Here is a 22,303-nt window from a genome sequence, read left to right on the forward strand (position 1 = left end):
AATTCCTTTGACATCTACACAAAAAATGTTTCCCACCACTCAATCCAAAAAAGGAAAAACCTTTACTGAGTGTCAATTTTCATGGAACATAAATAAGCTCAATATGAGCCTTAGGCTTCATTTAGGATAGCTTTCTTACTGCTTCTTAAAACGGCTTTGTAGTACAAATGTTAAAATTTTTGTACTCGAAAGTTGCTTTAAGAAGCATTAAAAAAGCCTTCCCAAATAAAGCCTTAGGCTTTTGTTTGAAACAACTTTTTTTTGTTGTTTTTTAAAGCAGCTTTCTAATACAAAAATTTCTTTAATTACACATTTTTGTACTAAAAATCTATTTTAAAAAGCAGTAAAAAACTGTCCCTTATAAAACCGTAAACAAATGCAATGTAATATTTGATTGATATCTGACTCGATTATATTCCTATATAAACATGAAAAGTATCATTTTATGAAGCAATGCAGGTCTCTGATTACAAAATATGCACATTTGTTATGTATATGGATGTAACTTCCAGACACTTCTCCTTACATTAGATTAAAAAACAAAGCATCATCAACTAAATCCTGTTGTCTATTTAACTCTATGCATTAATCCAAAAAAGTGCCTACACAGGGAACGATAAATGAACATTCCTCCATTCTTTCATCAATCTAAGAAAAAAAAAAAAGAACACTGGTCAACAACTACTGCATTTCCTACAATTTTTATAGTAAATCCTGCTGCAGTGATCACTTGCACTGCCTTGACCTGAAGTTTTCTTTTGATAAAAGCCTCTCCATAAGCTTTTGCAATCTGACTGCGCCCGGGCCGGGACGAAGAACAGAACCGTTTCCCACGACGAGACATGGATCACTCTCATTATCTTTGCTCCCTACACACCATCCCCCTGGAACAAGCCTTTCGGGCCGACGGAACAAGAGTTCGGCATCAATCTTGTCGAGAACCGGGTCATGTCTTCGAAACTTCCTCGCAAATGGCGCATTACTATTGACCATAACCTCCATATCCTTCAAGTTGAGGTAATGTGGGTGTTGCTTAGGAGGATTATCCCATGATATGAAATGCAGGTCATTGTTGACAGTAGTGTTAGTGAATTCTTTAGCATTGCAAATCACAGTGTGGAAGTAGCCCTCAGGTGATGAAAGGAAATTGGCATAGTACATGAGGACTGTTCGAGGGAGGTTGTCGTAGCCCCATATGCAGTAGTCGATGAAAGAGCGGGAGAGCGCCATCCAAGCAGATCCTGTTGTAAATTCAAATAGTAAATCCAAATTGGCATAGTACATTGAGAGTTTTGAACATGTGGCAGTCCAAGTAACATGATGAAGTTCATGGGTGAAACCCCTTTGAGCCTAGGGTGGGCAACCCCCCCCCCCCACCTACACACACACACACCTTTTTTTTCTATATGATTATTTAGGTAATTCTTTGTCTTTGCCCCCAGTATAATTAAATATGTTAAAGGTGTTATTGTTAGGGAATGATGAACCAAATACAAAGAGAAATAGTAAATCAAAATTTGTTAGGCAATTGCCCCCAGGTCGAATCCCGTCAGGGGGCGCTGCCCCCTTGGATCCCCGACATATCTGCCTACAATTACTTATAAGTTTGTTCCCCCTGAAAATTATGCTTGGTTCCACCCCTGATGAAGTTATTGATGTTGTGTGCGGTTCATGTGCTTTGTGTTGATAAAGCAATCGAAAGCAGATGAATCTCATTTGTGTTACAATAGTTGACTTATTTTTTAAGATATTTGTTTTAAGAAAATTACTTTTACAATGGAGTTTTGAAAAGGATTCATAAAGCAGTTTTTTCCACAACAATTTCTAGCTCTCAAATTATTTGAAGGAGAACCCTGACTAAAGGAGCCCAAAGATATCCACCTTCAGCTATCTTCAGGTACAGGGAATTCTTTATGAGTCCATAGCTAAAGAAACAGAAGATGATCAAGGTTTCCTTCACTATGGAGCTGTTATTATCATACCAAGTGTTATGTAAAGTATGATGTTTATATATATTCGGTGAATAAAAAACAAGCCTGCTACTTGAAAATAAAGAGAATACTACTCAAATATACAGTTGCAATAAGATAATGTTATGAGGCTGCTGATATTGTAAAGAAAACTTATAAATTTAGGTGATTTTTGGTTCAATGTTATTAAGATGTTAATGTTATATGTCAAATCCTGTAAGTGTTCGATTCAATGGTATTATATTAAGATGTAAATGTTATCTATATTAAATACATATTTATGAGTGTATTTTCAGTTAATTATATTTTATAACATCTAAGTAGACTTGGTATTTCAACACTCCCATGAAGTTAGAGAATTTTCATCCACATTTCCTATTTTCTCTCCATGTCTTCCACTTGAAAAAAGTCTTGCTCTCCACTTGCTGCAAAGAATAAGACTTATGGTATTGGAAAACATCTAAAATATAATGACTCATGTTTTCCTAATAAATTCATTCTTAAGTAATTGTTAACTTGTCTATTAGACTCATCTTGCAATGTTGGATCCACCACAAAATGAGAAAAATTAAGCAATGAAGATTAAGGAACTAAATCAATAACATGTATATCTCTTAAAGGTGGTAATTCACTAAGAAATTCATCATGGAAAAACCTTTAAAATGAACCAACCCTTATTTAACATCATCAAGAGAAGTCACAACATCATACATCACACTAATAAATTTCACAACTAAGAAAGCATATATCACTCCCTTGCCCACACTCCCTCTCGATTGCATATTTACTTAGAATGTTCAAGGATTATTCACTTCATTAGAACCACTAGTTTCTTGCATATATTTAGATTTAAACTTAGGCTTTTATGTTTCAAATCTACTCCTTTCCTATTAGTCTTGAAAGTGTAAGTAATAGATCTATCAAAATGAGTAACATCTAACTTATACAACCATGATCTACATAGAATGACATTAACAACATAATTCATGTGATCTATGGTAGATATAGATAAAACATTCATACCACTCTCACTAATAATAATAAGTTTGCAAAACATCTCCCCATGCTTGAAATAGATTAAAAAATTGCAATTCTCTTTCAATCAGATTTAACCTAAGGAGAAAGTATGATAAAACGAATGACAATCAGAAAATTATTAACTAAAGCATCCACAAAAATCTCTTTATCAAACTAATGAACATCATTAGAATGATTATTTCAGATTTCTTCTTCTTCTTCACATTTATATGTAAATTTTTACTGGGACACTCGCTAGCATAATGATCAGTTTGATGATACTTAAAACATACTTTTGCAAAAATCTTAGACCTCAACGAAATCTTAGACCTCAATGTAAATGTAGTTAATTTTTCCTTAATGACCTAATTAGTTCTAGTTACTACCCTTAGATGTAGTAGGTGCAACAGACTAAACTAAATTACTTCGATGAAATTATATAGTCCCCATATACATAGTAACCTTCTTAGACACATAAAATATTAAATTTTTTTCAAGTTCGTGCAAGTTGAAAAACATAACCAAGTGATAGAATGTGATGATGTCTTCTATCTCTTGACATTAGATTTCAAATCAGACAAATCTAAATAATGTGATCTTTTTCATCTTCAACTATCTCAAAATACAACAATAATTTCTCAAATATATTCATATAAATGACAATCTTAGTGCCTTATTTTAGTGAATCAAATTTATAAGTAATCAATCAAGACATCACAAAGACATATATTTAAAATTTTTTGAAATAAAAGAATTTTAAAGAGAACTATCTGTCTTTGCAAGAAAACTTTTACTGAAATAAATTTCAGAAAAAGTTAATTTCATTTTTATAAATGGCGCTTATTGTACATCATACACGGTTTGACATTCAAAATTTTATCTAACACCAATAATAAATTGGTAAAAATTTAGGCTTAATTTTAGCGGCATAGGTAGACATTTCAACTCTAATTTCTATGGTTATGTCATCATCTATGCAAAAATTTTGACATTTATAATTTTCATAAGCTATTAAATACCCTAAATATGCTATCAAGATCATTTATTTGTCTCCCATCAGAATTAACATTCAAATGAATTGATTCATCATTGTGATTAGAATTCACTTCAAGATCACAAACATGAACTTGATTGGCTTCCAAATTATAAATTATTTTTTTAACAAATTAATATCATAACAATTTTGATTTTGCTTACTCCATTGTTCATCAAATAAGTTTGCAAAGTTAGTGAGATTCCATGGCTTTTATGATCTTTTAAGTTACACTGATAGTTTGCCCCACTTCCATGTGGCATTTTAATACAACGTAAGCCTTAATACTGATTTGATGCAAGATGTACAACGATTAGGTTGAATAATGGCGTATAATTCTTTAATTTTGTAGGATCATTGATGAACCTAGCAAATACTCTGACAGAACCACATAAAATTAATGAAAATTGCAACAAGGGGAATGAGACTTATGCCTAGTACAAGAGTTAAACCAACAAAATTGAATGGTGATCCAAGGAAATAGGTTCATCTTGTTTCAATAAGTATTTGATTAACTTGGTCAGGAATTATCCCTAAATGAACTAAATTTGTCCATCCAATGGTATTGGATTGTGTAGAAACATAATGGAAGAGGTTGAGCTATGCTCTTAAGATTTTAGATGGTGTCTTTGGTTGCAATGCGCACTTGATGAAGTCATCAATACAATTGTGAAAGTGAGTCTCTTTTTATGAAATATAAGCTAAACTTTCTAGAGCAATCATGAATATAGGATTGACGTAAGGCCATAATTTATCAAATTGCAATGAACGACCTTCTTTGATAATGCAACGTGAGCGATAAGATTTTTATTCACACAATAGTTCATAGAAACATAGTCTATCAAGTTCTTGTGAATAAGTTTTTAGTGATTCTATGCAATAGTTTATAGTCCAAAAGACACTAGTGTCTATGTTATCGTTAAGACTCAATCTTATGACATTGGAAACTCTATTAATAAATTCCTCAAGTGTTTCACCAATTTTTGCCATATTCATCTCTATAAAAAATGGAGTTTAATGTTAGAACTCTCCAACAACTTGTACATGAGTGCTTGAGAGTGAGCTTATAGAAAATCTTAAGGTTTTTTATCTCTCCATCAGCAAATTTGCACTGAGATATTATCTTTGTCACATTCTTCTCCCATCTCCCCAAATTTGCAAAGTACTACATGTAAGATCAGATATGATCTGGTTTTCAGAGCTCATGCGAGTACTTTTTTGCATCAAAAGAAGGTTTTTCTTAGGATCCTCAATGGTGAGTGCACTACACATAACAAGAGTCATCTTATCCTAGAGGGCTACTACGAGTGACCTTTGCACCGAGACATATTTTTTCGGGGTGGAAATACTACTAAAGGATAGTACTTGTGCAAGACTAGGTAATAAAATTTCTAAACTCATTTTTATTGTATATATTTTATAAATATTATGATAACTTATCAAATAAATTTAGTAGTTTAATTTACTGAATTGTAACTTGTATTTTTGCTTACATACAACATTTTCTATCCTTCATTGTATATGTCCAAACCACCTAAGTGTATCTTCCTCTACTTTATCTTCAACAGATAGCTACTCCTGCAATTATTTTATTATAATCATTTTTGAATTCATCATTCATAATTTTCAATACATTCATCTTAACATTCAATATTGACATGAGGAAAAAAAAAACATGCAACAGACAAGTGTATCACACTCTAGGGTAGTGCATCATTGAATTTTCTTAGCAAAAGACCATATTCATCTATATAATTATGCTTCATCATAATCATTATCCAAAGTTTATATCAGTTCAAGGGATCTACCAACAAATATAAACAAGCAATATTGTCTCCAATAATGATTGAAACAAACTATGAATCTACAAATCAATTGAAAAGACTTGCATAACAGATTGGCAGTCCCATAAATAACTTGAGGGCTGCTTGGTTGCAAGATTTCGCTTGATCTGAGTTAAATCTTGCGAATCATATTTTGAGCCAAACAAATACTACTAACTTCTAAACCACATTTTACTTCAGTTGGAGATTAAATTATGGATTTAGTAAATCGGTAAATCCTGGGGAATTCGAGTTTAAGAGATTTACATCACTTTATCCTCATTGCGAGTCTTCTTCTCCTTCATTTAAATTATAAATCTTGAAAATATCTATCGAATAATTTACTAGTGTTTAATCAGATTTAATATCTACCATGCCAAAATTTTAAAGATTCAAAACATTTAGGATTTTCTAATACAATATGAATTTACAAAACTTGTTAAATCCTAGTTGACTTAAATAATACTTGTAACAAAACAGAAAAAGGCAAAACAACAAGCATTTTACAAGGCTAGGATTTCTTTACCTGTAAAAAGCTTGAAGGCAGTTGGCACACTTCTTCTCTGGGGTATCCAGAAAACATCCTGCTTCTCTGACATATATAGTCCTGGGTCAATAATTATTGGTTTTGCCCTTTGAAACCTGCAAGAAAAAAAAAATCAATCTTTAGCTCCAACTCAACACTAACAAGAGCTCAAAATCTTAGTTCCAACATACTCCTTCCACCCAATATTACTCGTATGATCAAGAAAGTTCAGATTCCGCGGCAGATACGAGAAGGTATGCAACAAATCTACAACAAGATCAAGATCAAACCAATCAAAAAAACTAAATTTTCCTTAAAAAAACAGAAGCAAGAAAAGCCAAGAAGCAAACTTGTTACCATCCTGCGTTACAAGAGGATAATCCGATGCACTCAGGTTAATAAACCAGTCCCAGTCGCCACCTTCCCGAAGCAACAAAGCGGCGGCGTGGAGGGTATTGGCGACCATGGTGGGCCCACGGTAGGTCACAAGATTGGCTTTTGCGATCATCCTGACATTTCCGACCTCCTTGAAGACAGGGTGACCGGCGACAAAGTCTCGGAGATTATTCCTTTCCTCCGGAGATGCAGCGGCTTCGAGATGAACGATGTAACGGTTCGAAGGATGGTAGAGAGCTTGAAGCGTACGCTTGATCATGGAGCCGTCGCCGGCTGAGCCGGAGATTAGGTAGGCAAGACGTGGGGGAAGTGGGAGAGACGAAGAAGAAGAGGAAGAGGATAAATATTGCAGCTTTGATTCGACGAAGGAGGGGGTGAAGAAGGAAGAAGATACACGGGAGGAGGAGAGGAGGGAGAAGATGAAGGAGAAGGGGAGGAGAGCGGAGGCGTTTACGGGGGAAGAAAGGGTGGTGAAGAAGAGGAGGAGGAGAGAGAAGGAAGAGCCGATGGCAATAGGGAGGATCCATCTGCGGTCTAAAGCTGGGGGGCGGAGGAGGAAGGAGCTCGAAAATTTCATCTTTCGGCTTATGCTTCTTCGTTCCTCTCGAACTCTGAAGCGCAGCTCTCTCGGGAATGAATGAAAGAGAGTTACTTGGATGTGGGGATTAAGTGAAAGCGATTAATAAAGAGGAATTGCGAATGGGAGAATCCGTCTGCGGTCTGATACAATAGAGCGGAGGTTGAAGGAGGCCGAAGATCTCATCTTTAGCACTCGATCTACAGCAAGGTATCTATCTGTTCACCGTTTTTCTCCGTGAAATTAAGGGAAAAAGGAGTTTTTTTTTTTGGAAGAGGAGTTTCTTTCGTACTTGATGATTCAATCAAGAAGACCATTAAAGAGAAATTGAATTAGGTATATATTTGTTAACGGATTTGTTGAGCTTCCAATATTTTATTGGGAAAATTAAGTTTGGTGAGCAACATTGTAATTATCGTGAACAGGAAATTTTATAGTAGATTTGGTTTCAACTTTCAAGTAATTTAGATCTAAAATTATTTAAATTTAAAAAATATATAATTGAACTACTTATATTTCCTTCATAATAATTTTGTGAAAAATAATTAGATTTTATATGAAATTATTTCAATTTTTTTTTTTTACTTTGTGTTGTATAAATTTATGTGAAAAATGAATTATTTTATATGTGAACTACATAGAATATGGGTTTATAATTTGATGATGATTATGATTTGTTTTTTTAAAGTAATTAGCAAAAGATTTTCTTTAAAATATAATTGATTGGATCAAAAGTTAAAAACTTTAATTTGTTTGAGGCTTCGTTTGGGATGAATTTCGTACTGCTTTTTAAAACAGCTTTTTAATAAATTTTGTACTAGAAAGCTTATTTAAAAAGTAATAAGAAAGTCATCTCAAATTAAGCTTAGATCTAATTAACAATTATTGTAGACAATAGGGTCAATCTTATTTTTATTTTCATTCAAAATTTACTGAATCAAAATGAGTTGCATCTCCGTTATTATGCGATTGAGATATTACGAATTATGTGATTAATTGAAATATTGTAAAATTGTGGTTCTTCAAATATCTAAAAAGTTTATTTGCTCCTTAAAATTGACTTAAGAACTATTTTAATCAATCTTGATCCAACCTAAAGTCAATTCAACTTAAGCATTATAATGATTAAAAAAATTGTTTTTTTAATAATAGCTTTTAAAAATAAATCTTGAAATAGAAAAAAATTGTTCTTCAAACAAATTTAATTTTTATTGAATAATATTTTTTAACATAAAAATAATAAAAAAAAGTTGTTCCAAATATTTTAGGCATTTGATAGAAAAAATGTCTTACTTTCCTTATTTTGGATATTTTATGGGAAGTTGGGAATAAATGAAAATAATTTAGATAATATATGGTATAATTATTGAAAACTTTTGGTGCTATATTGAATTTGATAAAATAAAATAAAATTAAAATCTAATAATTTTCAAGTCAAAAATTAAAATCATAATTTATAGATTTTATCATTTAGTTGTGATTAAGTAATTTGAATAATTTATCATTCGAGAAGCCTTTCTTACTACTTCTTAAAATAGTTTTTTAGTTCAAACATTTTTAAAATTTTGAACTAAAAAAACATAAAATTTATCAAATAATCATCAAAAATAATTCATGGATGATAATAGAACTAATTACTTCAGTAAATTTTTATTGAGTCTAATCATAGAATTGGGTTAGCCCATTCGATGAGAAAAGTGGATGGTTGTATTAGATTGTCGACAAAAAACATAAAATTTATCAAATAATCATCAAAAATAATTCATGGATGATAATAGAACTAATTACTTCAGTAAATTTTTATTGAGTCTAATCATAGAATTGTGTTAGCCCATTTGAGTTAAGTTTGGACATGAATTACACCTAAATTCTCAAGCTCAGAATCAGTGAATGAAAAAAAAAAAAAAAAAAACCTTTAAACTATTACAATCTACAAAGATTTGGCGTTTCAACTTTCAAATAACAAAATCATACAAACTTTATAAGGCATTGAACAAAATGATGAAGCTACTGAGAAAAAGCATCAGCTTCAAGTGGATACTTGTAAATTTAGCTGTTGAGGAGGATGTGCCTCGTGGTGGACTTGCAGTATCTGTATGGCTTTCTGAAGCACAACTGTAGTTGCACCGGCTCGGCCGGACAAGCCTGAAGACACCTTTGCTGGCCAAGATATAGATTTCGCCGTCGTTGTCTTCAGCAAATGAGTACACAATGCCCATTGATGGGAGGGAACTACCTTCAATAGTTTCACAAGCAATTGGAGTGTCTTTGGCACAGGAAAATGGCAACTTGGTGCTGTTGTAGATTCCACTGAGTTTTGGGTTCTCAATACCTGCCCACATTGCTTCTCCATAGAGGTCTGCATAAACAAACCTGGCCAAGTAGAACATTTTGATTCATGAAAAGAAGGCTAATGATGAATTAAAGTTTTCAATCTAAGACTTCTCAGCATATGATTTGCAGTTTCAGTTGTGCAAATTGATAACTGACTGATAAAATGGTAATTACTTCTTGAAAGCCGCTTTAAGAAGCAGGAAGAAAGCTATCCCAAACAAAGCCTAAAGCTAAAATGAATAGAAATTATGTAACAGATTTTGTAATTCTACTAGAAATAGATAGAGGAGTCATTTACCTTCCATTCAAACAAGGATCAGTGTTGGACCTATAGACATAGCCTCCAGTAATTGAAGCTGATCCCTCTTTGTTATTTACTGAAGAATGATTGTAGCCCATGACAGGAAATATTTGATTTATAGAGTTGAGGGAGGTGTTTCCTCCAGGAGTCCATGATGGGTGGAAGAGATGAGGGCCTTCATAAAGTCTCCATCCATAGTTTCCTCCTTTTGAAATCAAGTTGATTTCTTCATATGTATCCTACAATATTAGTTATCAAAAGAGATTACTTGTAGCAGTAGCTGTAGGATGCTTTGTTCATGAAGAATACTCACATATAGTGGAAGCAAAAGAAGGCTCAAAACTCTATAGAAGTGAATTTTGAGATGAGTTGCTTGATCTTTACAAGTAAACAAAGAAAGTAGATTAAGGTATTGTTAGGCCGGTTCACCCTGAACCGGCCCAGCCGGCCCAGATATATTACAGAAGGCGGAAACTGTCCGCCTCCTTTGGTCTTGCCCGCCCATATTGAGGGCCACACTAGTCCACTTGAATTCAAATTGAAAAGGAGGGGGTGGCTAGGGCTTCGGAGGAAAATTAGATTATGAAAGTTTTTGTATTAAAGAGCATGAGATGTTTAGGGAGGGATATGTTTTGATTTGTTCTCAATTAGGGTATCTTGGCGACTTGGGCTATAGACTCTCTTGTCTAGAGATTTGGGAGAGACGATCCTCCTCTCGAATTGAGGATCTCTTGTATCTTGTTTTCCTTATTATTTTGCTTTGATTTTCCTATCACAATATACTGTTTTGGGACTGTTTTCACCCAGATTTCGCATTATTCTCACTGCCTTTTCACCAATTGGTGATAGGTTTGCTTGCGAACTCAAGTATTACCCTTAAGGTTACTTGCGAACACAAGTATTTCCTATCAGGTATCAAATCAATTTCATCAATGAAATGAAGATTTCAAGCATAAGTAGAAATTATGCAAAACTTTAATGAGATCAATTATACTATATGAAACTTTTAAGTGATTTACAAAAAATGGCAGGAAATAGACCTAAAATCTCTTGTAGGAATGAATGGAGAGAGAGCATCATAAAGCCAAAATAATGTTGATATTACTCATTATGAAGGATAAAACACTATAAGAGGTCATAAAAGAAGTGATTTGTTTCATTTGAGTGGAGTTCAAGTAATAAGCTACCAAGTTGAACAAATTCTTAAGCAACAAGATGATAAATAAAATTTTTCATTGTAGAATACCTCGCCAACATCTCCACAGAAGAAATAAGATGGCCTTTTGGAATCAAAGCTGCAGCGCCATGGATTTCTTAGACCCAAAGCCCAAATCTCTGGTAGCAATTCACTGTCATCAGTAATAGAAGGGTTGTCTTTTGGAATTGAGTAGTTTCCCCAGAGACCGAGATCATTTATCTCACTTGAACCTTGAAAGAAATTGATCAAATAAAAACCTTTCAGATGATCGAGAACAAAATAAAGTAGAAAGCATCTATGCAATCTGAAATAATACTTATTGAAGAAAGTTTTAGGTATCAGTTTTCATTAAAACTCACTTGGTATTTTATTCACATCAAGCCGCATAATTTTGCCCAGCACAGATTTCTTATTCTGGGCAAAATTGAAGGGGTCCCCTTTATTTCCACCATCTCCCATCATAAAATATAAATACCCATCTTCAGGTCCAAAAAGAATTTGACCTGCATGATGACCTGTATATGGAAGCCCCATGGTGAAAATCCTTCTCACTTCAGAGGGAATAGCAGATGTTGCCTAACAACAGAGGGAAAAAAAATCATTTGTATGTTAAAATGTCAGCGAAATACAGAAGTTGACAGCATAACATTTGGTGAACTACTCAGTTTGTATGATAAAATGTCATCGAAATACAGTAGCTGATAGTAGGGGTGTCAATTTTGGGTTATGGGTTGGGTTTGGGTCGAACCCGGAACTAACCCGGCACTATTCGGGTCAACCCGAATTCAGCCCTTTTTTTGTAAACGGGTCGCTTTTTCGGAGGTTCGTGATGCAGCCCATCTCATGATGTACCCGCGGATCGGCATACCGGCCTAACAACCAGATACGCCTTCCACTACCCCATTTACCTTTTTAGTTATCTGCTGCAATAGTTTGTTTTGTTTTCTGCAATCTCTTTTATAGCATTTTCTTTTAGCAAAAGATATTACATATAAGAGAAAGGGTATAGGAAAATGTATTCATCTATCTTTTTACAAAACTTTATCAATAGACAAACCCAGGGAGCATACAGCTCCGTTTAGCTATTCCATTGCTTGCGAAAACCTTTCTCCAGGCTCGACGAGAATCCGGGGCGGCATCATAGTTTGGTATCAGAGCTACGGAGAGCGAACGTGGAGATGGCGGATCGCGGCAAGGCACCTGTATCCGAAGAATCGCGGAGTCTCGATTCACTGTGGGCAAACCAGGAGAACGTCATTCGTCGAATCGACGAGCTCGCCGCCGAAGTGCAGCGACTGACGATCGAAATGCGCCGCGAGTTCAATCTCATCAAGGCGAGACCACACCATCAGCGGAATCCGCGTGAAGAACTACCACAAACGGCACCACTAAGACCCGGCGGGAGACGAGGAACGATTGCAGCCAGGCATTGGCGACATCAACCACTGTTACAAGAAATCTCTGATTCAGAGGATGAAATACAATCCTACAGAGACGCAGCGGCTGCGGCTGCGGATTCAGGGGAAGAAGAAGTTGACAATACCTATTATCCCGCGAACTGGAGGCATATCCGACCGATGGCTACTCACCGTCAAAACGAATTCAAGGTGAAATTAGACATCCCTTTTTTTGATGGACATTTACACATCGAAGACTATCTTGATTGGGAAAAAGCCGTCGAGAACTTCTTTGTTTACATGGAAATTGAATCCAGCAAACAAGTGAAATATGTCGCTTGTAGATTGAAAGGGGGAGCTAGCGCTTGGTGGGCACAGACGTTGCAACAGCGACAACGTGAAGGGAAAGGCCCGGTTCGCAATTGGAATCGTATGAAGCAGTTATTACGTACCCAATTCTTGCCTACAGATTTTGAACAGATCCTCTACATCCGCTATCAACACTGTGTTCAAGGATCCCGATCCGTCAGTGAATATACAGAGGAGTTCAACAGATTAAGTGCCAGAAACAACTTAAATGAGTCGGCAAATCAGCTAGTGGCACGCTACATCGGCGGTCTTAAGGAGAGCATCCAGGATAAATTAGAGCTGAATTCTGTTTGGTCACTAGCCCAGGCCGTGAACTTTGCTATGAAGGCGGAGCTACAACACAGCCGACAATCTAGAACAACTCACAGCCGTAAGTATTGGCAAGAACAAGGGTCTAGTCACAACAAAGGATCGCTTCCCCTGGGACAATCTGCTCAGTCACCTGCTACAACTAACAATGCCACATCTTCACCGAATGAAGTACCGGAACACAAGACACAGTTAAAACCAAGAAATCCAGGTAAGGATAATCCTTATGCTAAACCGTCCACTATCAAGTGTTTCCGTTGTTTTCAGCCAGGTCATAAATCCAACGAATGCCCCCAACGACAACAAGCACACTTTGCGGAGCCAGGAGATGAAGACCGATCTGCTGAGGTTGAATCCGATTGCGAGGAAGGGACTGAGGATGTCTATGCTGATGATGGTGAACCAGTGATTACAATGCTCGAGAGGCTACTACTAGCTCCTCGGAGTAACTTGAAATCCCAGAGACACGCACTTTTTCGAACTAGATGTACCATCCTGGGAAAAGTGTGCGACCTCCTTGTCGATAGCGGATGCACAGAGAATGTCGTATCCAGATCAGTAGTACAAAGTTTGCAGCTGAAAACAACCAAGAGAGCCAACCCTTACAAAATAAGTTGGGTCAAGAGAGGAGTTGAAATAGCGGTGACTGATTCTTGCAGGCTGACTTTCTCAATAGGGAGAAACTATGTTTGCGAGGTGGTTTGTGACGTCGTCGAAATGGACGTCTGCCACCTTATTTTAGGAAGGCCGTGGCAATTCGATGCGGGGGCTATGTATGACTGTCGCGCTAATGTATACGTCCTAGAGTATAAAGGAAGAAAATTGAGGTTGTTACCCAACCAATTCGACAGTCACACTGCAACTTCAAGCCAAACCGCACTTCACATTGTGTCTGGACCCGCCTTAGTACAATGCTGGAAAGATCCTGCCCCGATTTATGCCTTGCTGATTACAGAGAAGTCACTTCCTCATGAGGTTCGTCAATGCCCAGAAGAGATCGAAAAATTATTGCAACGGTACTCCAGTATAGCGCCAGAAGATTTGCCGTCTGAGCTCCCACCACTACGTACTATTCAACACCGAATTGATTTGGTGCCGGGGTCTAGTCTACCAAATTTACCACATTACCGCATCAATCCTAAGGAACAGCAGATTTTACAAGAACTGGTGGATAAACTGTTAGATAAACAACTGATTCAAGCTAGTGTGAGCCCTTGCGCGGTTCCCGCACTACTGGTTCCAAAAAAGGACGGCAGTTGGCGCATGTGCATCGACAGTAGGGCCATCAATAAAATAACAATTAAATATCGTTTCCCTGTTCCTCGTGTGGATGAATTACTTGATCACTTGTCCGGGGCTTCCATTTTTTCCAAGATAGATCTACGCAGCGGATACCATCAAATCCGTATTCGTCCCGGAGATGAATGGAAGACGGCTTTTAGAACTCCACAGGGATTGTTTGAGTGGAAAGTGATGCCATTTGGCTTGTGTAATGCCCCCTCTACCTTCTTACGAATGATGAATGAGGTGTTGAAACCGTTTTTGGGCAAGTTTTGTATCGTCTACTTTGACGATATTTTAGTTTACAGCAACAACTGGCAACAACATTTGGAGCATCTAGCCATCTTATTCGGGACACTACAGGATCAAAAGCTCATTATAAACACTCCCAAATGTGAATGGGGTGTTTCAACAGTGCATTTTCTCGGGTTCGTGATATCAGCCGAAGGTATACAAATGGATGTTACAAAGGTAAAGGCGATCACCGAATGGCCTACTCCACAATCCTTCTTTGAAGTGCGCAGCTTCCATGGCCTAGCTAACTTTTATCGCAAGTTTATCAGAAATTTTAGCCTTGTTATGGCTCCCATAACTGAATGCTTGAAAGCTAAGGTATTCAAGTGGGGAGATGAGCAGCAAGAGAGCTTTATTGCCATCAAAAATCTTCTCAGTTCAGCTCCCGTCCTCGCCTTACCAGACTTTGGTAAGTTATTTACTGTGGACACCGATGCTTCGGCGATCGGTGTCGGAGCCGTATTATCACAAGAAGGGAAACCGATAGCCTTCTTCAGCGAGAAATTATGTGACTCCAGGCAAAAATGGGCTGCATATGAACAAGAACTTTACGCGATTATACGGTCCTTGAAACAGTGGGAGCAGTATTTACTTCACCAGGAATTTATTCTCTGTAGTGATAACAAAGCGCTACAATTCATTAATAGCCAAAAGTCAATTAACCGTATGCACGCGAGATGGCTAATGTTCTTGCAAAAGTTTTCATTTACCATTAAACACAAGCCGGGAACTGAAAATAAGGTGGCTGATGCATTGAGCAGAAAACGGAACCTGTTAGTCACTCTACAGACAGCAATTACGGGATTGGAATGTCTTAAGGATCTATATAGCACCGACCCAGATTTTGGCACAGTTTGGAGTCAATGCAAAGACCAAGGCCCCGTCGACGACTACTCCATTCGGCATGGATATCTGTTCAAGAAAAATCTTTTATGCATTCCAGTTTCGTCTTGGAGGCCATATCTCATTCGGGAAGCTCATAGTGGCGCGATGGCAGCTCACGCAGGCAGGGACAACACACTGCGGCAATTACAATCCCGATTCTTTTGGCCGCGACTTCGTCGTGATGTAGTTCGATTAATCGAGAGCTGCCCGGTTTGTCAAGTCTACAAAGGAACGGCACAAAATACAGGCCTTTACACACCATTACCCGTTCCGGACTCGATTTGGGAAGATCTTAGTCTGGATTTTGTTTTGGGTTTACCGAGAACAAGGAAAGGTAATGATTCTATTATGGTTGTGGTAGACAGATTTTCAAAAATGGCTCATTTTCTCTCTTGTAAAAAGACTTCCAACGCACTCGTCGTTGCTAATATTTTCTTTGAGGAGGTAGTTCGCCTACATGGAGTTCCACGCAGTTTGACGTCGGATCGTGACGTTAAATTTATAAGTCATTTTTGGAGAGAAATGTGGAAAAGGCTTGGCACAGAAATACGTCTTAGCTCGGCGTATCACCCTCAATCCGATGGTCAGACTGAAGTTGTCAATCGGACACTGGGCAATATGCTCCGATGCTTGGTCCAAGATCATCCGCGACGTTGGGAAGAGGTTTTGAGTAAAGCAGAATTTGCTTATAACTCCATGACTAACAGGACTACGGGAAAGACACCCTTCAGCATAGTTTACACCAAACCGCCCAATACAGCTCTTGACTTAGCTATATTACCCAAGTGTAAATCCAATGCTGCCACTACTTTCGCAGAACAGTATGCAGTAATTGAAGCTGATCCCTCTTTGTTATTTACTGAAGAATGATTGTAGCCCATGACAGGAAATATTTGATTTATAGAGTTGAGGGAGGTGTTTCCTCCAGGAGTCCATGATGGGTGGAAAATATGAGGGCCTTCATAAAGTCTCCATCCATAGTTTCCTCCTTTTGAAATCAAGTTGATTTCTTCATATGTATCCTACAATATTAGTTATCAAAAGAGATTACTTATAGCAGTAGCTGTTGGATGCTTTGTTCAAGAAGAATACTCACATATAGTGGAAGCAAAAGAAGGCTCAAAACTTTATAGAAGTGAATTTTGAGATGAGTTGCTTGATCTTTACAAGTAAACAAAGAAAGTAGATTAAGGTATTGTTAGGCCGGTTCATCCTGAACCGGCCCAGCCGGCCGAGATCTATTACAGGAGCCGGAAACTGTCCGCCTCCCTTGGTCTTGCCCACCCATATTGAGGGCCACACTTGTCCACTTGAATTCAAATTGAAAAGGAGGGGGTGGCTAGGGCTTCGGAGGAAAATTAGATTATGAAATTTTTTGTATTAAAGAACATGAAATGTTTAGGGAGGGATATGTTTTGATTTGTTCTCAATTAGGGTATCTTGGCGACTTGGGCTCTAGATTCTCTTGTCTAGAGATTTGGGAGAGACGATCCTCCTCTCGAATTGAGGATCTCTTGTATCTTGTTTTCCTTATTATTTGGCTTTGATTTTCCTACCTCAATATATTGTTTTGGGGCTGTTTTCACCCAGATTTCGCATTATTCTCGCTGTCTTTTCACCAATTGGTGATAGGTTTGCTTGTGAACTCAAGTATTACCCTTAGGGTTACTTGCAAACACAAGTATTTCCTATCAGGTATAAAATCAATTTCATCAATGAAATGAAGATTTCAAGCATAAGTAGAAATTCTGCAAAACTTTAATGAGATCAATTATACTATATGAAACTTTTAAGTGAGTTACAAAAAATGGCAGGAAATAGAGCTAAAATCTCTTGTAGGAATGAATGGAAAGAGAGCATCATAAAGCCAAAATAATGTTGATATTACTCATTATGAAGGATAGAACACTATAAGAGGTCATAAAAGAAGTGATTTGTTTCATTTGAATGGAATTCAAGTAATAAGCTACCAAGTTGAACAAATCCTTAAGCAACAAGAAGATAAATAAAATTTTTCGTTGTAGAATACCTCGCCAACATCTCCACAGAAGAAATAAGATGGCCTTTTGGAATCAAAGCTGCAGCGCCATGGATTTCTTAGACCCAAAGCCCAAATCTCTGGTAGCAATTCACTATCATCAGTACTAGATGGGTTGTCTTTTGGAATTGAGTAGTTTCCCCAGAGACCGAGATCATTTATCTCACTTGAACCTTGAAAGAAATTGATAAAATAAAAACCTTTCAGATGATGGAGAACAAAAGAAAGTAATAGGCAATGTTGCTTGTTATTGAAAGCATCTGTGCAATCTGAAATAATACTTATTGAAGAAAGTTTTAGGTATCAGTTTTCATTAAAACTCACTTGGTATTTTATTCACATCAAGCCGCATAATTTTGCCCAGCACAGATTTCTTATTCTGGGCAAAATTGAAGGGGTCTCCTTTATTTCCACCATCTCCCATCATAAAATATAAATACCCATCTTCAGGTCCAAAAAGAATTTGACCTGCATGATGACCTGTATATGGAAGCCCCATGGTGAAAATCCTTCTCACTTCAGAGGGAATAGCAGATGTTGCCTAATAACAGAGGGGAAAATGTCGTTGGTATGAATGTATGATAAAATGTCAGAAAATACAGTAGGTGACAGCATAACATTTGGTGAACTGCTCAGTTTGTATGATAAAATGTCATCGAAATACAATAGCTGATAGTAGGGGTGTATATTTCGGGTTATGGGTTGGGTTCGGGTCGAACCCGGAACTGACCCGACACTATTCGGTCAACCCTAATCCGACACTTTTTTGTAAACGGATCGGTTTTTCGGAACCGAACCTGACTACTTCGGGTTCGGGTCAACCCTACACGACCCGAATGATCCGGGGCCGACCAAAAATTACTGTTTTCGGGTAAAAAAACGAGTTAATCTCCAATTTTTGAGTAAAAAATGGGTCGGAAACAGGGCAATCTCAGGTTTCAGGGTCAATACAAGTTTTCGGGTAAAAAACGGATCAATTTTAGATTTCTGGGTCAACTCAAACCCAACCTGATTTTTGAAATGGGTCGTTTTGTTGAACTTGAACCCGACCCATTTCGGATCTGGGTTGACCCTAACCCGGAATTTTCGGGTCGTATTTGTGTCGGATTTTCGGGTCATGTTAAATATTGACACTCCTAACTAACAGCATAACATTTGGTGAACTACTCAGTTTCTGGAATATATTTTAAAAGTTAAGACATGGGAGTTGAATGTGCACCTCTGAAGGTGTTGATGAGGAGCTGTTAGCGGTAAACTCTGAAACAACACTTTGATATCTGCAAAGTTGATCACCATCAACCAAATCAAGCTTAGAAGGATCACAACCCACTTCAGAGTTACAAGAGCACCTTCCAGAACAGCTTGCTACTTGTACTTTATCACAATTAAATGAAACAAAGAAACGTCCATTTTTAGTAAAATTTGGATGAAATGCAAGACCCATTACTCCAAATTCAGTATCAGCGTGAACCGTATCAGTCAAATCAAGGAAAATATTTGACTCATTCAAATCCAAAGTTCCTCCTGAATCTTGAGTTGGAACACTTGCAAGCCAAATCAAACCTGCTTGGTCCGACAGGAAAACCCGGTTTGATCCATCTGGATGAGGCTCCATGCTCAAGTATGATCCATTTCCTATCTTCTCAACACAGATACCTTGTGGAGGATTCAGATCAACTGTATTTTTAAATGAAACAGATGTGCCATTGAAACAGATTGATTCAGTATCAGCTGACCCTCCCAATGCCTTGCAGAATTCAGTTGAAGATTTCCAATGATCTGTAAGTTTGGAAGAAGAAATTGGCTCTGAAGCTGAAGCTGCTGCTGAAAAGAGAGAGTTCTGAATTTTTTCATTTTTGCAAGTATTCCAAACCTTGCAGCAGAAGTCCATTGAAGCTTCGTTGGACTTTTCATTGCTACACAAAATAGGAACCTTGCGAGCTTTTGTTTCAACCGTGAAGAGGTCTGATGAATAGGGATCACATTTCTGCGTAAATGTCATTTTTTAGTACAAAACCATTTTCTTACAAAGTTCATATATTTTTAAATAAATATCATTCTGTTTTGATCAGTAATGTTGAACTCATAATGCAAAAAATGCGTCAGAATCTCTTCTTGAAGCAATTTGTTTCACCTCTTGCAAACTAAGAATCAATGAGAGATAACAAACAAATTTTACTGTAAACAAAAAGGATTTCCAACTCCAAATTAGTCAAAATATGTTCTTTACCGTGCAGAGGATCAACTTAACAACGGAACCACAAGCTGAATCTGAAATGTTCATAGAACTGAATTGCTTCTGCAACTCAGCATCCTCAGTGGCATTGCAGCAGCTACTTCCATTATAAGAGCAGAAGGCCAACGGCGTATTTAATCTTATGGGTGCCCCTATTCAAACCAAACACACAAGAAACCACAAACAAAATTAGAAACCTTAACACAATAACAAAAACAGCAATATTAAAAGATCAGAAGAAACCCACTGGAATTTGTACACAAAGGGAAGGAAGAAGAGCTGTGTAGAAGAAACAGAAGGAAGAAGAAGGAGAAGAGACTTTTGTGCAGAAGAGATCCCATCATCTGAGCTATCATCCCCATGAAAGGAATGAAGCGGGCTTAATGATACAAGCAAGACGAGGAGGAAGAAGAAAGCAACAGGTTTATCAACTTTGACTATGCTTATATTATTTATATAAAAAAGAATGAAATTGAAGTCAGAAAATGTTTTTGTGGGTGCTGTACATCAAAGTGGATTAATAAAAGGAGAACAGAGCTTTTGTTTCAACCGTGAAGAGGTCTGATGAATAGGGATCACATTTCGTGCAGAGAATCAACTTAACAATGGAACCACAAGCTGAATCTGAAATGTTCATAGAACTGAATTGCTTCTGCAACTCAGCATCCTCAGTGGCATTGCAGCAGCTACTTCCATTATAAGAGCAGAAGGCCAACGGCGTATTTAGTCTTATGGGTGCCCCTATTCAAACAAAACACACAAGAAACCACAAACAAAATTAGAAACCTTAACACAATAACAAAAACAGCAATATTAAAAGATCAGAAGAAACCCACTGGAATTTGTACACAAAGGGAAGGAAGAAGAGCTGTGTAGAAGAAACAAATGGAACAAGAAGGAGAAGAGACTTTTGTGCAGAAGAGATCCCATCATCTGAGCTATCATCCCCATGAAAGGAATGAAGTGGGCTTAATGATACAAGCAAGACGAGGAGGAAGAAGAAAGCAACAGGTTTATCAACTTTGACTATGCTTATATAAAAAAGAATGAACTTGAAGTCAGACAATGTTTTTGTGGGTGCTGTACATCTAAGTGGATTAATAAAAGGAGAACAAAATGAGAGAAAAATGAGAACTTGAAACTAGATTTAGGTGTTAAGATAAAATGGAGAAATGTGATAATGTCTAAAAGTATATATGATTGAGAGAAATATTATACTCCTAAACACATATGCATTAAAAAATTGAGGTTTGTTATGTGGGGGAGAGAGAGAGAGAGAGAGAGAGAGAGAGAGAGAGAGAGAGAGAGAGAGTCTGAGTTTATAAGTATGAATGTAGAGAAGAAAGCAGGCAATTTGCTCTGAAACAGTGGTAGGTGGAAGAAGAAAGATCAAATTTTGGACAAGGTAGCGATGGAAATTGGAATATGGCTTTCATTCTGTAGTCTGAATGGCTCTTTATTTCTTCGCAGACAAAACCAATGAGTATTTTATCTAAAAGTTGGATCCCAATAGCTACAAAGCACAAATCAGTCTGAAACCAAAATCCTTTTTTTATGAAGTCTTGAGAACTTTGAATTCAATAATAATAGATCTGACTTTAGAACATTTATTCGGCATTTATCTAAAGTCTTTCCCCAAAAAAAATCAAAAGTCAAATCATTGGGGAATTCAGTTTAGTGCACTTGCTCTTAAAATATCAGAAATAAAGCTATTGGTTCAAATAGAATATTTTCAGATGGAGACAAATAGAGTTGTGAAAGATCCAATCTTTTAAATCAAGCTGTATTTTGGTGTCTTCTATGCTCAATTTGAGTTAGATAAATATTTTTATTTTAATTTGACTTTGATCTTAAAAAAAGTCAACCACGTTTAAGATAATTTTTTTCTTTATTTTTTTCAAGTAAATATAATTTCATAAAATTATACAAATAAGAGTTTATAATGTAAAAACATTTCAGTCTGAGGCTTTGTTTGAGACGGCATTCTTATTGCTTTCTAAAATAATTTTTTTGTTAAATTAAAATTTTTTATACGAAAAAATTATTTTAAAAAATAATAAGAAAGTCGTCCCGAAAGAAGCCTACGTTATAGCTAACGCTATATTTTCATTAGTTGAGGGGGAAAATTTATTTTATTGAATAAAATATTCCCCTATAAATATAATACATGAATGAATATAATATTTTAGAGAATTATAAACTAATGTTGTACTATTAGTCATGTATGGCATGTTTTTCTAAAGTATTTGAGTCAATGTGCCTCAAAATTGAATGACTTTTATGAAGCCAACCTAATAAATGTGACATATCCAAGATTAT

At 36.6% G+C, this 22,303-nt stretch overlaps 2 protein-coding genes across 2 annotated transcripts; both read right to left on the reverse strand.

The window, feature by feature from the left end:
• Positions 1–425: 425 nt before the first annotated feature.
• Positions 426–7,647, reverse strand: LOC110095478 (beta-glucuronosyltransferase GlcAT14B). Its single transcript, XM_020821029.2, has 4 exons — positions 6,727–7,647; positions 6,561–6,636; positions 6,370–6,485; positions 426–1,241 (listed from the first exon to the last, which is right to left on the reverse strand). Exons 1-4 carry the CDS (start codon positions 7,340–7,342, stop codon positions 727–729), a joined length of 1,323 nt encoding a protein of 440 aa, XP_020676688.1. The 5' UTR covers positions 7,343–7,647; the 3' UTR covers positions 426–726.
• A 1,565-nt stretch (positions 7,648–9,212) lies between these two features.
• LOC110095443 (HIPL1 protein) lies at positions 9,213–20,325 on the reverse strand. The gene is made up of 7 exons (XM_028693840.1): positions 20,232–20,325; positions 19,979–20,136; positions 18,968–19,735; positions 18,073–18,289; positions 17,740–17,921; positions 9,975–10,216; positions 9,213–9,715 (listed from the first exon to the last, which is right to left on the reverse strand). The coding sequence occupies exons 1-7, from the start codon at positions 20,323–20,325 to the stop codon at positions 9,322–9,324; spliced, it is 2,055 nt and encodes a 684-aa protein (XP_028549673.1). The 3' UTR covers positions 9,213–9,321.
• Positions 20,326–22,303: the final 1,978 nt, after the last annotated feature.

The sequence above is a fragment of the Dendrobium catenatum genome, unplaced genomic scaffold, assembly GCF_001605985.2.
Source record: "Dendrobium catenatum unplaced genomic scaffold, ASM160598v2 fragScaff_scaffold_370, whole genome shotgun sequence".
Taxonomy (NCBI): domain Eukaryota; kingdom Viridiplantae; phylum Streptophyta; class Magnoliopsida; order Asparagales; family Orchidaceae; genus Dendrobium; species Dendrobium catenatum.